This window comes from Elaeis guineensis, chromosome 7, assembly GCF_000442705.2.
Source record: "Elaeis guineensis isolate ETL-2024a chromosome 7, EG11, whole genome shotgun sequence".
Taxonomy (NCBI): Eukaryota; Viridiplantae; Streptophyta; class Magnoliopsida; order Arecales; family Arecaceae; genus Elaeis; species Elaeis guineensis.
The window spans coordinates 75,578,978-75,599,855 of NC_025999.2; the positions used below are offsets into that span (position 1 = coordinate 75,578,978).

The 20,878-nt window shown below is 35.3% G+C and overlaps 1 protein-coding gene across 1 annotated transcript; it reads left to right on the forward strand.

Moving 5' to 3' along the window:
• Positions 1–3,162: 3,162 nt before the first annotated feature.
• Positions 3,163–9,273, forward strand: LOC105048918 (probable arabinosyltransferase ARAD1). Its single transcript, XM_010928404.4, has 4 exons — positions 3,163–3,805; positions 7,671–7,967; positions 8,080–8,175; positions 8,491–9,273. Exons 1-4 carry the CDS (start codon positions 3,257–3,259, stop codon positions 8,911–8,913), a joined length of 1,365 nt encoding a protein of 454 aa, XP_010926706.1. The 5' UTR covers positions 3,163–3,256; the 3' UTR covers positions 8,914–9,273.
• The last annotated feature ends 11,605 nt before the right edge of the window (positions 9,274–20,878 follow it).

Below are 20,878 nucleotides of genomic sequence, written 5' to 3' on the forward strand. Positions count from 1 at the left end.
TTGTCGTGGAATCCTTGGAGGGGGAGGGGGGAGGGGGAATTTATAGAGTGAAGAAGAGGCCGAATCCTCCCTAGAATCTATTTTCTCTCTGATGAATTTGGGTGGAAGAAGATTCTCAATAGATTTTTTTTTGTGCCCTAAGATTCGTGCAGGGGGAATTCGGGTTATTACAAGGAGAGCATGAGAAAATCCAATATAAGCCCCGTTTTCTTAAAGATACGATATCTGATTAATAGCCATTCCAGAAAAATCTAGCAGCAATTTATATATTTTACTCATCACAGAAGGCAATACTTCTTTGGGCACCAAGTATGTCTAGTACCATATGACAAAGTATCAAAGCCGTCCATGTAAAATGGTCGCGGATTACCAATATGCCCATATAAATGCCATATTCGAGCTGACCAATTGCAATTCCTTGTCCACACAATGTTTTACTTCTCATACCCCCCTCCCTGATGGGTGATTCATCCTCCTTGCACCCAAAGTTATCTTCCTAGATAAAGTGCACCTAATAATCTTTGCTCTCAAAGGATCTCCTTGTCCTCACAGGCCTTGTGTTTACTATAACAAAAGTAGTGCCGATTCTTATGTTTCTCCAACCACTTTTGTGATATGTTGTTTCCCATGATGTGGTCCTCTTACTTGTTTTTCATGTTTGCACTTCATCTAGATCATGGAAATATCAATAAATATATTTCTTCTATTTTTTTTTCATCTACTCTAAACTTCCTTTGATTTCATGACTTCCATTAGCTTCAGTTCCTCAAAAGCTTGCTTTTTCTACAGAGAAAGACTAGGGAATTTGACAACTGCTTGCAACATTTTAAAGTGCTTCTAGTAAGCAGCGATGCAACTTGCATTAACCAACAAAGGCGAGAAAAGCAAAAACAAATCAAATCCGATCCACCAACTCTAAAAATAGGCCAACCCAACCTGCCCAAAAAGAAGACCAAACATGACTCTATGGAGCACATCTTGTATCATTTCATTGGGTTTAAGTTAGCTAGGTCTGGCCGAACTGATTGTAAGTCGTGTTTTAGTGCTCTGCATCAGGGATAATGAAGTTTGGATTAAGCCAATTGGATTATTGACTAGCTTTTAAATTGGGCTTTCCGGAAGCCTTATTCTATAAATACAATCTGAATTCTGAACTGCCTTCATCAAAGATCTAGTCGTTTTTACCCAAAAAAACAAAAAAAATCTAGTCATTATATTTAAAGAAGATAGAGCGCATGCATACCTTAAAAGCATATCATCCGTTGACTTCAACGTGCTATGATGGCGTCAATTTATCCAATTCAGAGATCCCTGCCGGCATATAAATTACCATACTCACGTCTTAGTAATTTAGGTTCATTGCATCCAAGACTTGCAAAATATGATCCGATCCATCAATTCGATTCATGTTCGATCCATCGTAAATAGGTTTGGATTTAAGCTAAACGGATTTGGATCATAAACGGATCAACCCATTTAATCCGTTTAACAATTGAGTCAGATTTAGGTTTTAGATAACTGACTCGTTTAACCCATTTAATATTCAGATCGGATTGAGTCAAATAATCTATTTAATTTATTTTACCTATTTAATCTATTTCTAATCCATTTAATCCGACCTGTTTAATCCGTTTAACCCATTTAAGATCCGTTGAACCTATTTAAAATCTGTTTAACCTATTTCTGACCTATTTAACCCGACCTGTTTAACCTATTTAATTCGTTTAACTTGTTCAATCCATTTAACCTAATTTGATCTATTTAATAAATGAATTAAATGGGTTAGACTGGATTATCTGTTTAATAAATAGGTTGGATTCAGATTTAAATTTTTGACCCATTTAATAAACAGATCAGATTTGAATTGATAATTTTTTGATCCAACCTGCATTGATCCAATCTATTTATGATCCAATCCGATCCGATTGCCGCCCTTAATTGCAACAGAGAAGTTGAAAGCTCATTCCCATCTCTTCCTCTCGAATTGATATTGGATAATATAAGAATCGTATGCTAATATATTTATATTCATACCCATTTCGTTTGGTGAATACAAAAATGAATTCTGATGTTAGTAATATACAAAAATTTATATACATATTTATTTTAAATAAATATAGATATAATTAAATAATATATATATAGGATACTTAAATTAAATTTTATAATCATAAGATCAAAATTATTATTGTTATCGTCAGAGAGTCAAGCTGGCTTAGGTTTTTAAGCTAGAGTCGGAAAAGCGTGGCGATCATAGGATAACTCGTTGAGATCTTTGGAGCTAGGGCGTCAGTGCCGAATCCTCGATCAACTCTCGAACCAATCCTACAAAGCCACCAAAAATAGGAAAGTTCTCACATTAGGGAGGTTTCCCAGCACTAGATCCTCTGATATCTAAGCCAGTCTCTTGCAGAAGTAAATAGAAGAGGTTTGAAGGATAGAGATGAGAGGTGCTGTCGAATATGAAGAGTGGAAGACCAATGGTGGAGAATGGATGGTGGAATATGGCGCATTGTAGGTGGAGAATGGTGAACTCAGAAAAGGGATGACTCAGAGCTTTGTAGAAGAATCGGATTCCGATATGTATCGAGTCCATCTCTGATAGAGGGCATATGAGGTAAGTCTTCATTTATCTGAAAGATCCTGGAGAAAAGATTTTATAGATGGAGATGAATACTTATCACCTTTGGGGATGTGCATTGTCTATCAGAGAGCAGTGACTTTGGAGACATGCTCTGGCTGTCATGAAATAATGGCATGCATATTTTGAGATTATTGAGACTACGAATCTCGCTTAGTGGAGAAGAGATTAGGATGGTGAAAGTAGAGCCGCTTATCATTTTATAGATAGAAAACTCTGAGATTTCTTTGGCACGATTGTGAAAGGTCAGATGGCAAAGGCTAGGCAATTGCTTCATCATCCTTCATCAAGAATATGTGTTGGGATGCATCAATTATAAAACAAATGATAAATAAGTTAATAATATATTAATATGATTATTTATTTTTTTAAATTTATAAATATTATATAATATCAAATAGAATTATAAATGAAATAAATCAGATAATTATATATATATATATATATCGTTAATGGATACGAATACAAATATTACTATGCTCAAATTTTTATATACATCAGAACAGATTCTGATACGGTAATGGATAATATTACTCGATTCAGTTTCACCGCTACTTTACCCCGTCATCACGCAAGGGAAGAGAGGGGGAAGAGAGCGAGCGAGCGAGCTCAGCAATGGTGGCGAAATCTATCATTTCCCTTGCTGTTTTCTTCCTCCTATTGATCTCATTCTCTCTCTTCATCTCCACCCACGATCTTACTTCCCGCCGCTTCTCCTTCTCCCTCCCCATCCCCTCCTCCTCCTCCTCCTCCTCCCTCCGCTGCCCTCCCGCCACATCCGCTGCCGCCTCCAGGCCACCGCCCCTCAATGTATTCATGTACGACCTCCCCTTCCGCTTCAACTTTGGCATGCTCGACCACCGTGGGGATTCCGATCCCGATCTTGGTCTAATTCCTGATCAGGCATCCCCGGCGGCGAATGGGGGAGGCCGCGATCTGCCTCCGTGGCCGCAGAATTCCGGCCTCAAGAAGCAGCACAGCGTGGAATACTGGATGATGGCGTCGCTGATGAGTGGAGGAAATTCGGAGGAAGCGGAGGCGGTTCGGACTTTTGATGCGAAGGAGGCGGAGGCCTTCTTCGTTCCCTTCTTCTCGTCTCTTAGTTTCAATACCCACGGGCACAATATGACTGATCCGGATACCGAGATCGATCGCCAACTGCAGGTAATGCTACTGGGTTGCCTTCTTTGTTCTTTCCATTGTTAAAAATTCTTCTTTTACTTTGTTTGATGGTTGTTCAGTAATATGTATAGGAATATATGTCAATTTTATCACCAGGAATCAACACAATTAATGTACTAAAACTAGTGCTATTTTAAGTTAGTCCAGTCTCAATTAAAATTTCAGCTTAATAAATTACAAAACTTATAGGATGCTTGTGGTCTTAATTTAGGATTTTTGCCATGCAAGATTCTTAATGTTATTAAGAACATCAATCAGCAGATAGATCTCCTAGACGGATTCTGCAAAAGATGGAAAGCGCAGCATGGATTTTCTCCTCCCTTTCTTTAAAAGGAAATAATATGTTATGGGATGTGCAATGGTGTCATGGCATATTTTCAAAGAAACTGTCTTGTTCATTAGGCTTTATGTGAAATTCTTGCCATGATATGGTAATTTGTTACAATTAATATGGGTTGGTTATTATTGGTGGTGATGCAAGGACATCTTCTATTGCCTTGTCTTGACTAATGCATTCACATTAATTAGTCTGAAAATGAGTTTAATGTGGAAGGCATAGAACTTCATCAAAGAATTATAAGGTTTGGGAAAGGTCCAAGTATATGTTGTAAACAATGGACAGAACTCAATGGGTTCTTTTTGGCACAGCAAATCTAGTTAAAGTTGTGATGTCCATTACCCATCTACTTTATAGGCACCCTCTGCTGTACTGGATCAATTTGCTGGTGGATTCTTGTGGAGAGAGTAAAAGGTATTCTTTTTTTTTTTTTTTATTTTTATTTTTTTTTTGTAGAAGGTATATGTTTGGTGGATGATTTTAGCCTAAGAAGTAAGATTTTGAGAAGTGAGATAAACTCAGCTTTTTTGGGCAAGTAGGCATGGATATGAAGTAGAAGGTGGATTGTGGAAGATGGTTAAGTGGTGGGAGGACATTGTAATTACATTTTGATGGCATAGATGATAATTATTATTTTTGAGTTGCCTTCTTTGTTTTTTTTTTTTTTAAAGACCTCTTATCATGAGTTGCTACTCTGAGCATGTGAACCATGTGGTGGTGGAGGTTGGAGTTCCATTTTGCATGATTTTTTCTCCAACATTGGACTAGTTTAGGACATTACACCTCTAGCATTTGTCAAGATTTGTCTGAGAAATGATTCTATAATTTAGATCCCTTCTTAGATTAGTTGATGTTATTAGTTATCTCTCTCCGTGTGCGCATGCATGCTCATGTTAGTCGAGGAGTTAAGTTTAGCCCTGTATTTGGTTGGGGTCATGAGAGGAAGGATGGATAGGGTTGAAAGCATGGATGGCTCTCTATCTACTATATAGTTCAATAAATCTTAGAAAAACTAGGTGAAAAGGAGGGAGTGCTGATCCATTCTAGTCCACCGATTTGCAACATCCCAAATTGGGAAGATAGAAGGAAGGATGGAGCATATGAGAGATAAATTTTTATATTGATAAAATTATCCCTCATTAATTTTTTGACAAAATCCTAACATTATTTCATTTGTTTATTTATTTATTTATTTTTTATTTTACCTATACTATTAAATATCAACCCTATATTATTAAATTTTATTTCTAATTATTTTAATTTTGGTATATGATTTCCAAAATTATAAGTAAACAATTAGAGTTGGCTTCTATTTTCTATTTATATTCATTGTTTTTAGTTAACTATTTATCTAAAATTAATTACTATTTATATTAAATTATAAATTAATTAGTTATTTATATAATTAATATATATAAATAAATAAAAATTTTTATATAATTAATTTATTAAATTATTTATTAAATTAAAGTAAATATTTCAAGTTATAAAAACTTTAAGTTTATAGATTGCTCTACTTATTTAGCATGAATAAATGTTATAAATTGACAATAATAATACTTTTTATAAAATAGTAGTTTACTAAAAGTATCATACAAATAACATCCATCCTCTTTTTCATTCCTCCCATACTAAATTGGGGGAAAAATTATCATCATTCATGTTTCACCAAATACATGGGAGGATGTATGAAAGACCCATCCATCCTTCCATCCATCTTTGTACCAAACATCTAGAACACTAGATTTCCTTTTTTTTCATTTTAATTTGCTAGAATTAGGCATTTGCTATATGTGAGGAAAGAAAAGATTGTGCTCAAACACTATGATAGGAAAAAGAAGTTTGAGTGGCAATTTTGGAAAGGATGAAAAATCCAAACTCCGAGGATTCTATTTTCTCTGGCTTGAGTTTCAGGTTCAAGAAAAATTCAGTCGAATAAAGAACAGCAAATAGACTTTCTTCCTATGCTCCTTTCAATATGGAACTTTGAAAAGAAAAAAACAGAAATAAATGTGAGGCTTTAGGATTGGAGGCTGGGTATGAGGCCAGCATCATACCGTTTCTATTGTTAGAATTTGACGTCTCGAGATTCGGTTCATATTGAGCTCACAACGAGATCCGCGGCAAAAAAATGGAGTCCAACGAGATCAAGATCACCCGAAACGGAGCCCAGATGGAGAGATACGAGCTTTTGAAGCTTGCACGAGATCCGAGGCGGCGGAGGACGCCGGCGGCCAGTGGAGCAGCGGCGGCGGGGCCGCAGGCAGCGGAGCGCGGCCCAGACAGGCGCGCGGCCCAGCTCGGGCGCGTGGCCCAGGCCACACGCGGGCTCGGGCTCAGGCGCCACTGGGGCCTGGCCTGTACCCCGGTCCACCGTGGACCGGGCGGTCCATGGCGGACCGCGTGGACCACCTGGGCATTTTCTAGGCGTTTCTCGCTATCCACGGCACTATTTCGTGGACCGATCGCGATCGGACGGCCCAAAGAGTTTTTGTCTTGATCCAACATCTTGGGGCTTGATTTGGCTTTGTTTAGAACTCCTAATCCCTCTCTAATTGATGTTTAAGCCTTTAAAAGGCTGGGAACACCTGAAATAGTGGCGGCGGCTTGGTTTTACCTCACGGAAACCCATGAGGTCTGTGGTCGCGCGGAAACCAACCCGAGAAGAGAGAGAGAGACCGCACCGCTGAGAGAGAAGAGCAGGAGGCTCCTGGACAACGGATGTTGGTCGCTTTAGGGGTTCAGGGGGGTCTTTCAACAGAGAGTTTTTGTGAGGCAGAACTTCCTGTGAAAGAGAAATTGGGTGTACGAGGGTTGAGGGTGAGATCTCCTCTTGTAAAATTTATTTTTCATAGTGAAGTTTGCATGCCCCGTGGAGGCGAGCCCTTTTGTGACTGATCCACGTATTTTGATTGTTTTTTTTTATTTCTTTTTCTTCTTGCTGTATCGTGCAGTACCGAAAAGTCTTGGGAGGTGGTGTCCTGGCTAGACATCCACCCAAACCTATCATATATAAGTTTACAAGGTCCATACAGTGGATCTTTCGAGATTATGAATGCATAACATGTAATGTTCTATGTGTCTTTTTAAAGAGGACACAGTCAATCACCATTTGTTTGTGTTTTGTTGTTGGTAGGCCCATGTAGAAGCATTTTAATGTTTGCTTGTTTTTCTTCTACCTTGGGTGAAAGAAATGCTTTATTTTGGCTGTTTTAGCATTAGTGTTGCCATACCAATCCTATAGATCATAGAGTCTGGAAGATCATGATACAAGTACAAAGGTAGGAAATTGAGGAAAAAAGTGATATAAGAATCTTTTCCAATGGTTTCCTTTTGCTTCATCTAAAATATGTTTTCTTGTTAGTAATGGTGATAGAATTGTAAAAAAAGGAAATCACCTGCATCCAAAATATCTTTCATATTTTGGATAGTTTCAATCTGCTTATAAATGTCTCAGTAATTATGTTGAAAAATCTTCTTCTCCTTTTATTTATGAATTTCCTGTGGCAGATTGACCTCCTGGACTTTCTGAGGAAATCCAAGTATTGGCAACATTCTGGAGGTCGTGACCATGTAATTCCAATGCACCATCCGAATGCTTTCAGATTTGTCAGGGATCAGGTGAATGCCTCCATTCTTGTAGTTGCAGATTTTGGGCGATTTCCCAGAAATTTGTCTTCCCTGAGCAAAGATATTGTAGCTCCCTATGTGCATGTTGTGGATTCCTTTTTGAATGATGATCCTCCTGATCCATTTGAATCCCGCCCTACACTTCTCTTCTTTCGAGGACGAACAGTCAGGAAAGATGTATGTAAGTCGTGTCTTGTATAATCAGCCTGCATTCATTTGAGCTATTATTCTCTTGCCTCCTCAAGATGGATATCTCGTGAGTGATTTTGTGGCCTGGCTATTGATGCAGGAAGGAAAGGTTCGTCTGAAACTGGCGAAGATTTTAAAAGACTATGATGATGTGCGTTTTGAGAATAGCTATGCTTCTGGAGAAGGCATAAAAGCGGTAAGTTGTGGATTTCATTTTTATGCTGCTATTACAATAAGTATGGTAGCAACTTGCAGCAGTTGTTATCCAATCAATCCTTTTTATATGTGCAACTCTGTTATAAAATGCATATACTTGAAATATCATAGTTGAACTCAAGTAGGAATATCGAGATATAGTTTTCTGATTATTATAATTTCTGCTTATCTGACTAGCAATTTTCTTAAATACTCTAACTAGAGTATTATAATTACTTTCTATATTTACATAACTGCATGCCACTTTTATTTGTATCCATATGTGACTTCCAGTTTCTTGCTCCTATTTTACCAGTCCTTGGAAGGCATGCGGTCATCCAAGTTCTGTCTGCACCCTGCTGGGGACACTCCCTCGTCATGTCGTCTCTTCGATGCAATTGTCAGCCACTGTGTCCCTGTAATTGTGAGTGACCAAATTGAGCTCCCCTTTGAGGATGAGATCGATTATAGTGAATTCTCACTATTCTTCTCTGTTAAAGAAGCAGTTCGACCTGATTACATGGTCAATCAACTCAGACAGTTCCCAAAAGAAACATGGACTCAGATGTGGAGAAGACTGAAGAGCATTGCTCACCACTATGAGTTCCAACATCCCACCAAAAGGGATGATGCTGTGAACATGATATGGCGGCAGGTGCGGCATAAGCTTCCTGCAGTGAATCTTGCAGTACACCGGAGCAGAAGGCTCAAGATTTCAGATTGGTGGAGTCGAAGGTGATGACCGTATGTATGCTAGGTTGGATACATGTCGGCTTTAAGTGGACTAAACTTTATACATGCCAGTGTACATTGGTCATTCATGCAAGTGGGTCCTTGTGGATGGGAATCTGTTGTGATCAAAGGCACCATGAACTGCAGTGTGACCATTGAGCAGGTTATTGGTTACTGAAAGGTGACCATGATTGTTAGATGTATACTCATTTTTCCTCCATTGAGGCAACTTTTATACTGATTCTTTTCCCATGTATCAAGTCTGAGATTACTTAATAAGAGTGAAGGATATTTTGACAATTTATCTATGTATTTTATACAATCAAATCAACATGAGAGATCTCTTTTTGAGACACTTTTCTTCTTATGTAATGAATTCTTGGGTATAACAGCTATTTAGAGAGCAAGCCAAGTATACATCTGATGGAGTAAGGGACACACTCTGGCTATTTTCTGAAGCAGCTAGAAAAATCATACCTTGTGAGTGTCAGTTCTGCCCTAATTTTTGTGGATTTAAGTTTGGTCTTGTGATGTAGGATTCACCTTGTTGGAGAAGCTGAAGGCCAGATAGGAGCATCTTTAAACCCAACAGGATGGAAGATCGTGCAAGTGTAACAGCTGGCTTTTAGGATGTCACTAGGACTGGTTTGTGGGAACAAAATATTCATCAAACTCGGCCTCATAGAATCCAAACGTTAATAGCTTTGTTACATTTTTTTAGAGGATAACGCTTTGTTTCTTTACTCAAGGCACCAAACTTTGGGAGTTTTAATAACATTTTACGTATATAAACTTGATTGTTACTTTATATGACAGGGATGAATGAATCTCCCTTTTGTGTGTAGCCAAGAGAAGTGTTATGAAGCACCCCTCTTATCCACTTCCAAAGCGGTGCTGGAATTACACTGAAATGGTGCTCCTTAAATCCTCCAAACATCCATGAACCACACTAACCCTTGTTTGAACTGCATGAAGTGATCATGTAAACGAATCCTGCTGACACTACTCTTCAGAAAAAGAGAGGTATAGCAAGGAACGCTTCATGATTTTTTGATGATCTTATCAGTAGTAACTTGGGTTCAGCTAAATTCAGCATCTTGCAAGTGCCATGTTTATGCCTTTCACAAAACAATAGTTTAATTTACCGTGTTTAAGTTCATATTAGGAAACTAATTAGGATGCGAATGGTGTCCTTTAGAAAAAACGCTCATGATAAAGGTGCTATTTGTTGTACATTACCGATGTTCCCTTGGCTGAGTTGATAGCATCCTAGCTGGGGTTTCAATCTGCAGCTAACTTGCTTGGTGCATGTCAGCCAGAGTTGGAGGGTGACTCTTTCACAATTATTTCCACTATGGGTCTGTCTATTGTTTTCACCCAGTTCTCCAAAGCATTAAAGCCTGTGTTTCCTCCCCTCATAGTTCTTTCCCATGCAGACACTCTACAGGAGGGAAACCAAGCACCTAACAGCCATGTGGAATTTAGCTCAGGAGTCCTTTTGCTTCATTTTAACCTTCCAATTTTCCGGTGTTAATTTTCATAGATTGTCACTTCCATTGTATAGTTTATTACCATCTATTAGAAATAAAATAAAACGGTCTTGCATTTTATTAGCATTTTGTCACTTTAGAATGCTGCTCAAAATAATCACAAGTTAGGTACATCAAGGGGGGAAATGGCACAGTTAAAAGGTGGCTGCTTACAGGAGATGTTATGGTAACTACATTACAACTTATGCTTTTGTGAGTTTGTTCCAGGTCTGCTAAATTTGCTGACCCTAGAATGCCAAAATACTATTTATTTTTAATTCCATTTGAAACTTTTATTTGCGTTGTTTTAAACCTGAGTTATACCTGGAACGGGTACAATTTAAGCCCTCTACCAATACCGAGATTTAAGAGTTCATGAAAGATTAAAGTTGACATCAAACTTTAACCAAGCTCTGTCACACTGAAGAAAAAGCTGCTGAAACAACTAAAAATTGACTCGGCAGTTCTTTGTGGTTTGGATAATACTCCTGCAGCCAGATCGGCTGTAACGTAATTTGAACCAGATCAAATCAGCTGAGATCAAATCTAATTAAGGTTGCTTTAGGTTAGATCATTCAAAAACTAATCAAACCTCCTTGCACCAATGTCTTTACTAATATGACTCACCAAAGAAATGCCAAAATATTATGAGATCGCCAAAAAAAAAAGTGCTTCTTATTCATGAACTTTAAATACAAACGTAAAGCTTTATGATGACTTAATACTATAGAAGTGACAGCAAACATATAATCATATTATGCCGATGTTACAGGAAACTTCACCTAGAATGAGAGCAAGTATGGGAAGTCAGCGTGCTTGCACCAAGTAAATCATTTCTATTGGGAAACTTCAGAAATCTAAGCTTTGCGTCATGTTTGGATTTTTGTATTGGTTCTAACCTTAGTGTCACCGTGCTGGTGCTCCGCTATAATTCTCAAAATGGAGGGAAAAAAAGACCAGGTAGCTCACTCTCTACAACAAAATAAAAAGAGGCCCAATGCCATATGTATATTTTTTTTGTAGCTATGTGGTTGGACTACTATGTATCTAATTTGAGTTTAATGCCCAAATTAATTTTTCATTGGATTTTTTTTTAAAAAAGTTTTTATTAGGGTAAAATCAAATTTTAGCTAAGCTTCTATTTTGTAGTAAATAGCTCCAGTATAGTTTCTTATTGTCGAGTTCTATTTCAATTACAATTCTGCATCGGGTTTAATGTCCAAATTAGGGTTAGGAGATCATGTCCAATATGTATACATCTAATACATTCTATGTGGTAATATTTTGAGATATTAATAAAATTCTTTTCAAGAGAATTTTCTTCATTAAGTGAAGGATCCTTCAATCTAATTTACTTCTTTTTGCGTGTTGAGCTTTGAAGTGTAATCCTATTGATTAAATCATCACTTCTTCCTTTCCTGTTTCATCAGGATGACTATCTCTATGCAACTCTGCAAAGCTTTTCTATTTTATACTCTACTAGTCTTTTGGTAGTTTATACTCTATTGGCCTTTAGGTGTCAGGTAGGGATAAAAAACCTCAACACAATCTATCAGCCTTTTGTCAATTAACCTAGATAAAATTCCAAAACAGTACTTTTTTGAGTACTCAAAAATCTAGTGCTTTTCAAGCATATTGTACCCTCTAAAAGAAGCAAAACTATAAAACTCTAAGTACCAATGAACATGATCCAGTTAGAAAGAGAGAAGGTTTTTCTCAACTTGCTCAATTTAAAGCTTTCAAAAGAAATTTTGAAGAAGGTGAAAGAATTGGGAAAGTAGGATTTTAAGTCTCTTTTTCTTTCAATTAATAAAAAAAAAAGTTAAGATACATAGTCATATTTATAAAAGCAAAGTTCATTTTATATTTAATTTCTCTCCTAATTCTAGTAGGATTTACTTTTCTAAAATAGATATATTTAGTAGAAATAAACTCAAAAAAATTAAAATTCTACAGCAGATAATCTCAAGTTCTATGATAGATTTTGACTTCTATGTTAATTTTGCTTTTTATCACTCTATTTGATTCTTCTCGAATTGGAAGATATGTCTGGTTAGAATCCTCTTGAAAATAAAATTTTTGATTTGATCAGCTCATTTTAGGATCCAAATAATAAAATTTAAGCTTGATCTCTAGAGGCACGATTTCTTTTAGAGGGTGGCACCATATAATAATCTCATAAAGTTATCCAATTTTTTTTAAAAAATATCATTTCAATCAAGCATCATATTATCTAGTTATAAAATTTAGTGCATGATTTGACTTTTCGATATGAGAGATCTTGCTGCTAGATCCTGTCTAAATCTATACATAGCAATCAAAGTAGTCTACATCGAATCTAGTAACCCTTCTAAATTAGAAGAAGATAAAAAAAAAATCTTAAGATATTTATAGGAGAGCATCTAATATCTAATATATATATATATATATATATGAAAGTAGAAAGCGAGAGAAACTATGTTACCAATCTAGTCTATCCACATAAGCAAAAATTTCTCACATCTTCATGCCGTCTGGCATAATATCTGTTAGATGTGTGCCCCAGAAGTCAATCTGGACAGATGCATATATTTCTCTAGGGCATATTTTTGTACTTGTCGGATAATTTTTTACTACCAATCATATTGTATGTGTCCATGATTTATCCTAAAAATTAACTAAGATGATTTTGTATATTCTTAAGGTGTTGAAAATTTAAAACATACATCATTAGTGGTTATTTCTAAATGCTTTCAATCGTAGGATCATCAGAGAAGACAGTGATCAATCTATTTAAGATCGGTGCATGGATCACATTCTTTCTGAACAGATAGATCTTGAGTCTGCAGTGTGGAGATACTAGGGTGAGAGTACTGATGATTATTAGAGAACAACTTGCACTGAGTGTGACCAACACAAGAAACTATTTAGATATCTACTCATTCGTTTTGATTTTTTCGATGCTATGGTGGTGTGACTGATCCTTTGACCAGGGTGTGTTGGCTATTCATAGCAAGGCTACTTAGTTTGACTGCACGTTTCTTTGGTCCCTAGCCATTCGGATCCTTACTGTGTATGTTGGCTATTGTAGGTTCAGATTCGCTATTTGGAGTAGGATGCATCTAGATAGAATCTATTGATCTTGATAGAAAAGAAGTAATCCTCTGTGATTCGCAAAACTGAGTTCAGAAAGTCTCTGGCCAGAGTAAGAGTGAATACTGAAAAAGAATTTTCACGGAATTCACAAGTGAACTCGAGTCGAGCCAATCTTGCATATGACTGAGGATGGGATTTAATGAGTTTTTTATGACCTCCATCAAGTCAGGACTCATGATAGAAGGACTGAATCATATGGTAATTGTATCTAGAGATTCATACTTTTATTCTGCTGGGTTGCTAGTACATACTGCTAGGTGTCAGTGATGGATTGTGGGACTCATCGGGTATCGTCTTGATAATCGATGACTCTCGAAGGGCAGAGTTAAAATTTTTCAATCCATCGAAAGGAGTTTCGATAATATTGTGATGAAAATTATAATATATCTTACTACCAGACAGAGTGGAACCTATAGAGTTACACACAAAAAATATTCTTGTCCGATCAAATGGCTGATCGATAATTATGAATTATTGAAGGATAAAATCATCAATATGATTAATAATTAACTTTATGCAAATATTGCAATTAGGTAATTCACTAAGTATTAGTGAATCATGGGAGAATTCATTAGCAATTGGATTACTAATTAGCTCAATTAGATTGAGCATTGAGGTTCAAATTAAGTCTAATTGAATTGGATTCAGCTTGACTTGGATTGGGTTTGATTGGATCAAGCCTAATTGTGAGAGAGATTAATTCTTGATTTGATCAAGACTTAGGTTCAATCAATTTCTGACTAGATTAGAATTAATTAAGGAGATTGGGTTTCTAATTTAGTTAGGTTCCCTTCTCTCCTTGGGTCCAAACTAGATAAGATTTGTTTGATACAAAATAGAACCCAAAATCCCAAAACCCTGGACTCCTCAATGATTTGGTTTGAGTCATGATCCTTATCCTTTCCTAATATGAATATGATTCAAATCAAAAGGATAAGGTAGGTGGTTTCATGATAAGTCATTATCCTTATCCTTTCTTAATATGAATATGATTCAAATCAACATGATAAGGCAGGGTGTTTCTTGAAAAGTCATGATCCTTATCTCCTAGTTTTGAATTTGATTCAAATTTAGATAAAGAGATAAGAAGGAAACCAATCAGGGATTTTATGGAAATTTTTCTTGGTGCCTCCTCCAAACCTTAATCCTAGCCCTCTTATAAAAAGGGTCCAATACTTGGATGCCTTAAGCAAGAGAAAAATAAGAAAAAAAAACTAGCCCTCTTTCTTCCTCCTCCCATTCTCCCTAGTTCTTAAGAGAGTCTATGAAATCTGTGAGAGAATAACCTTAGTCATCAAGAAAAATCTTCTGCAAGGGAGCTAGCACCCGAGTGAAGACACTTACCTTTGATCGGAATGAGTCTTCTGTGGATATCTGTGGAGGTCGGACACGTGTGCAGCTAAAAAAATTCATTCAGATCTACGATCATCGACTGTGGTGTAGATCGACCTATGTAAAAGTATTGAGATTCGATCTCAATATTTTCTCTTTTAATTTTTAGATTATGTGCATGTCATAGATCTAGGAGCTCGGATAGTATAGATTAGATCTATTACATGTGGGATTAAAAAGATTTAACCTAGATCTATTTTCTGCTGCGATCAAAAATCATTTTGAAATTCATACATACAACCTATCCGATTTCTAGTAGTGGTATCAGAGCCATGGGTTTTTTTTGACATGTATAATCTGATTTCTGATTTAGATCTGAAAGTATGAGTGATTTAAATTTGATCTTATGCTGATATAAGATTATCCTGATATAAGATTAACCCCCTATATTAAAAAAGTTGTCCTAGCACAAGATTGATAGTTTTTGAAAAAATATTTTTAAAATTTTTAAATCAATCTTTTAGATCTAAAATCAGATATGTTTAATCATGTTAGATATGAAATTAGAATGATTAAAAGTTCGCATTAAATTGATATAAGATTGTCCCGTATAGGGTTTACCCCCTATATTGAAAAAATTATTCTAGTCCGATGCGAACCAATTTTTGAAAAGATAATTTTAAAATATTTTAATCATTATTTTAAATCTAATTTTACATGTATGAGATTTGTATTTTATTGATTTTAGATCTAAAACTTAATATATATGTATGATATATGGTTGTAGTTTAAATCTAAAACTGCATGCATGTGAGACATGTTTTAAATATAGATCCTTTAGTACATATGTTAGATATGTATTTTAATTTATTTTAGATCTAGATATTTATGCATATATTGATATATATTTTTGATTAGTTTTAGATATAAAAATGATGTATATGATACATGGTTTGTACACCCATGATCTAAAACTTACTTTTCAGTCTAACCCTAAATCTAAAAACATAGGATCTTTATTTTTTGTTGCATGATAAAGTTGTTTAAATTTAAAAATTATTTATCATCTAAATTAAAACTTTAAATGATGCAAAAAATATTAAAATATAAAATTATAGCTGGCACGTCTATTGAGCTGACTCGATTTCTACTCGAGTCAACTCGGGTCCCTAGTGAGTCGACTTATTTTTGTTGGAGTTAACTCAAATCTACAAGCCAACACTTACAATTCCTATTCATCTTAAATGAGTCAACTCGAGATCCAGGGTGAGTCGACTCATGTCTATGGACAGTAAAATTATATGTGATACAATATTAATTGGTTTAGATTAAAAATTATTTTGACATCTAAATTAAATTCATATCCATAATGTACTTAATTAAGAATTAAGATTTAAAATTAAAGGATCTAAAAATTATGAATTTAAGATCTAAATTTTAATTGTATAAAATATGGGCTTGGGTATGGGTTGAACCGATTAGATCTAAATATTAAACTATAATAGGATCCATGATTAAATTAGATTAAAATCTTTTTCAATTTTGAGCAGTTGATCAAACCTAATCAAAAGTTGATTGAGATTAGGTCAAAGGGGCTTAAAATTGAGTTTAGTTGTAGTTGGTCAAATTGATTCACATGTGATGTGAATTAATTAAATCAAGATCGAATTTGGATCAGTGGTTCGAGTCCGGATCTATAAGTTAATCTGATCGATTCTAATCAATCAATTTAGTATCTAAGGCAAGTCTTAGATGGTGATTCTTTAATTGATTTTGTTGTCCGATCTGATCAATTCATTGGTGTCTAAAAAAATTAATGAGGGACTCCCACTCATCTTCACTTATCTGGCTATTTTGGAAGATTATATTTTATATTAGATTACTTATTGACTCGAGTTCACCCATGCTGACTAGATTGGTTAGAATGAGATGATGTGCTGACCTAAACCAGATTAGTCATCTACATTAGTTGTATATGACTATTAGAAGAGATTGAACCTAAATCTCCTTACTAAATATTAAGTCTACTGATCTTCCACCATTGTAGAGATGTGGGTGCTTTTTCTGATATTGATCGTTCTCGACTAGTTGTAGTAGTTCGATTGTATCTGAAAGGCACAACCACTCTATTGGCATTAGATGCCCCGAGATAAAGATGGAGTTGAGCTTAATAACTGTTAGGTAAGAAATCCAATGATGATTTTGCGCTCGCTAGTGAATGGTGGGTCAGACTTAATAAAAAATATACCAATAACTGTTAGGTGAGGCTACAGGACTTAGAGATCAAGTCGCTACAACATGCTTAGAAAAGCATCTAGACAAAGAGTTATCTATGCATTGATGTACATGTTATCAATAGCTGTTAGATAAGGTACCATACATCGATGGGACTATAGCATCCACTAGAACTACTCATCGCATGAGAATTTTCGTTTCTCCATCCGAGGAGTGTGAGAGATTTAAAAAAATTAATGAAAGCTTTTGTTTATTTTTTAAAGTTTTTAGAATAAATTTTTATAAGTACAATCATCTAATTAAATCTTTATTCTCTGTGGTTAATTCTGTCAGCTTCCAACCCTCGAGCTCGAATCCTAGATATCAGCCACTTAACCAAAATCAGTTATATATTCTGGCTCAAAAATTTAAGAATAGTTCTTAACTTTTTAAAAATTAAGCCATATTCTTAATCAGGTTAACCTAATATCATCAGTTTATCCAAGCCATAGTTGACAAGCTATACTTGACAAATGGTTGGATATTGACAATAGGTTAGGTGCTATAAATTGAAGTCCATAATTGATGAACTTCAAAATATGCATAAGGACATGTAGACTGCCAATGACATGCTAATTCATCTGCAACAATTATGAAATGATTAAAGTCACATAGCGCATGAGATATATGATGGATAGTTTATCCATGATCATTGTTTGACAGTGATCAAAGATATTGAATAGCTTGAGAAGCTCGACATGGCCATGCACAAAGAATTGCTAATGGATTTGATCCTGTAATTTCTAATTGAAATAGGTAGTTTGTGAAACTATTATATGAATACACATTATAGCGCCTTAACTGAATTGATCAATATGTTGATAACTAAAGAAACTCTGAAAAGTTCAGATGTACGTACCTGAAAAGCCTAACAAAATATAGACACATCTTTGAAAGATATGTCGAGTTGCTCAAATTTGATCTTACGATTTTTTCTTCTTTCAGTTGAATATTAAACTCTAGTACATATTTCTCACTTCAATATAATGTCCAAGGGAAGAAAAAAGGTTGAGAGAAGGTGAAGTGACTCTTTTGAGTCGATGATGGTGCAAAAATTGGACTGTGGCCGTGGGCTCCTAACCTCAGTGATTATCATTTTGAATTTAATTTTCTAACATTTGCATGGTGATGCATATGTGAACATATTCGAGCAAACAGTGAATGCCATTAGTTTTGAGAAATCTAGAAATCAAATAACCTGAAGTATATAGGTGGTTCCTTAGACTATGTCATATAGAAGAAGAAATGATTTATCGATTGGAGAAATATGAGCCTTTGGACTTATTAACTGTTGAGTCATATCTTATCTGTGAATCATCTCTTTGAAGATTAATGACCATGCTGTCTTTTATCGGATAAAAGAATAAACTGAGATACTTATCCTAATACACATTTGATATGTGCGGCACATTTGATGAGTCATACGAGAAAGGTTATATCTACTTTATTACTTTTATCGATGATCAATCATGGTATAGGTATGTATATGAGATACAAATCTGAAGCTTTTGAAAGATTTAAAGAATTCAGATATGAAATAGAGAAGTAAATCAAAAAAAAATCTTAAAGATACTTTGATCATATCGAGGATGCAATATCAAATAGAAAATTTTATAATTATCTCTAGAAAATGGCATAGTTTCATAATGAAATTCTCCTAGTACACCTCAGCTCAACAGGATATCTGTGAGGAGGAATGACACTATATTAAATATGGTTCAGTCCATTATGAACTTTACTGATTTAACTTTTGTTTCTTTAAGAACAAGCTTTAATTTTTGAAATTTAAATTAGGTTCTCTCTAAAGTTGTTCCATCACATCGTATGAGATATGATATGGTGGATAAGTTAGAGAATAGGTCTTGAGAGCTCGTTTATGGGATATCTTAAAAGATTTGGGATGCCACTTACTCTTCATAGTGGTTCACAATGTGATTGTGACAAATCATACTATTTTCTTAAAAATAGTGGAAGGATGAACTCAAAGAGAGAGTTTCTAAAGAACAACGAGTCATAAGATCTGTAGAACTTTTTCATGATGAGCCAGTACATATAGTACCTCCTCAACCTCGTAGATTTAGTAGGATCTTCCATCCTTCTGAAAGAAACTTGATATTCTTACAGAGGATTAAGAAAAAGTATTTCTCAAGAGAGATTGGGAATATAGAGATAATCCTGAAATCTACAACGAGACGATATGGACATCGACTCTGAAAAATGGATGTATAAATAGCTCTAATGAATAGATATGTTGAAAAGGTATCTATATGCAGTGGCCTATGGATTTCACTTTCAGTGATAAAGATCACACTGCAAAAATTTATTTATGGATTTAAGCAAAAATCTCAGAGTCAGATTAAGTTGCTTTAATGATGTAATCAAATTATTTGATTTCATCAAAAATGAGGAGAAATCATGTGTTTACATGAAGGTTTGTGGGAGAGTCTTATACTGACATCGGTTATGATGTAGTTGCATATAAAATTTTCATCAAAAACCTAGTACAAACATTCTATATTCTGAGAATGAAGGTCTATAAAATAGATCTTAAAGGATATTTGATTTTTTTCAGACAAGTACATAGAAGAGATGCTGAAAGGGTTCTGCATAGAAAAGAGGGATCCATTATCCTCTAAGGTATAGGTATATGTCATGCTGTGTACTCAATTTTGTATATTTTACTGTGAGAGTCACGAACAGATATTTATCGAATCTAAATTGAGAGCACTGTATTACTGTGAAAAATATCCCTAAATACTTGAGAAGCACTACGAATTTATTTTTAATCTTTGAAGAAATATTAGAGCTAAAAGTGGGAGGATACATTAGAATATCTGTATCAGTATATATTCTTGAGTCATGTTAGATTGGTATGTTGGAAGGGTTCTAAGCAACTGATCAATGGAAGCTGAATATACTGTAGATGTGTAGGATGTGTTCTGGTTCTTGTGATAGTTGCGAAACTCGATGTCATAACATCGGATGCTATGATACTGTACTGCAAAGATAATGGCCATAACCTTTACTAAGGAGCCAAGGTCTCACCAGAAGTCCAAACACATAAAAAAAAGATATACGCGATTGCTTTAAGTAAAAATACATAAAGATATAGAGAGTAGACTCCATATGGAATATGGTAGGCCTAATTCACTTAGCCAGCTAAATTTCAAAGTCTGTCTTCAGAAGATGGGGCTCAGGTATATAGCAGATTGACTTTAGTGTAAGTGAAAGTTTGTTAAATGTGTGTCCTAGAAGCCAATCTTGATTGATGGATACATTTCTCTAGGACATATTTTTGTACTTGTTGGATAATTTTTTATTATCAATCATATTGTATGTATCCATGATTTATCCTATAAATTAACTAAGATGATTTTGTATATTCTCAAGATGTTGAGAATTTGAGATAGATATCATTAGTGGTTAATTTTTAAATGCTTCCAATCGTAAGATCATCACGAAAAATAGTGATCAATCTATTTAAGATAGGTGCATGACTCATTTTTTTCTGGACAAATGGGTCTTGAGCCTGCAGTGTAGAGACACTGGTATGAGAGTGCAAGTAGTTGTTAGAGAGCAACTTGCAACGAGCATGGCCAACACGAGAAATCATTTGGATGTCTACTCACTCATCAGTGATTTTTTCGATGCTGTAGTGGTGTGACTAGTCCTTTGACCTGTGGTGTGCTGGCTATTCGCAGC

Coding starts and splice junctions, on each gene's coding strand:
- LOC105048918 (XM_010928404.4), top strand. CDS start 3,257: ATGGTGGCGAAATCTATCATTTCCCTTGCTGTTTTCTTCCTCCTATTG. Junction 7,968..8,079: donor GACGAACAGTCAGGAAAGAT/GTATGTAAGTCG, acceptor CTATTGATGCAG/GAAGGAAAGGTTCGTCTGAA. Junction 8,176..8,490: donor CTGGAGAAGGCATAAAAGCG/GTAAGTTGTGGA, acceptor CTATTTTACCAG/TCCTTGGAAGGCATGCGGTC.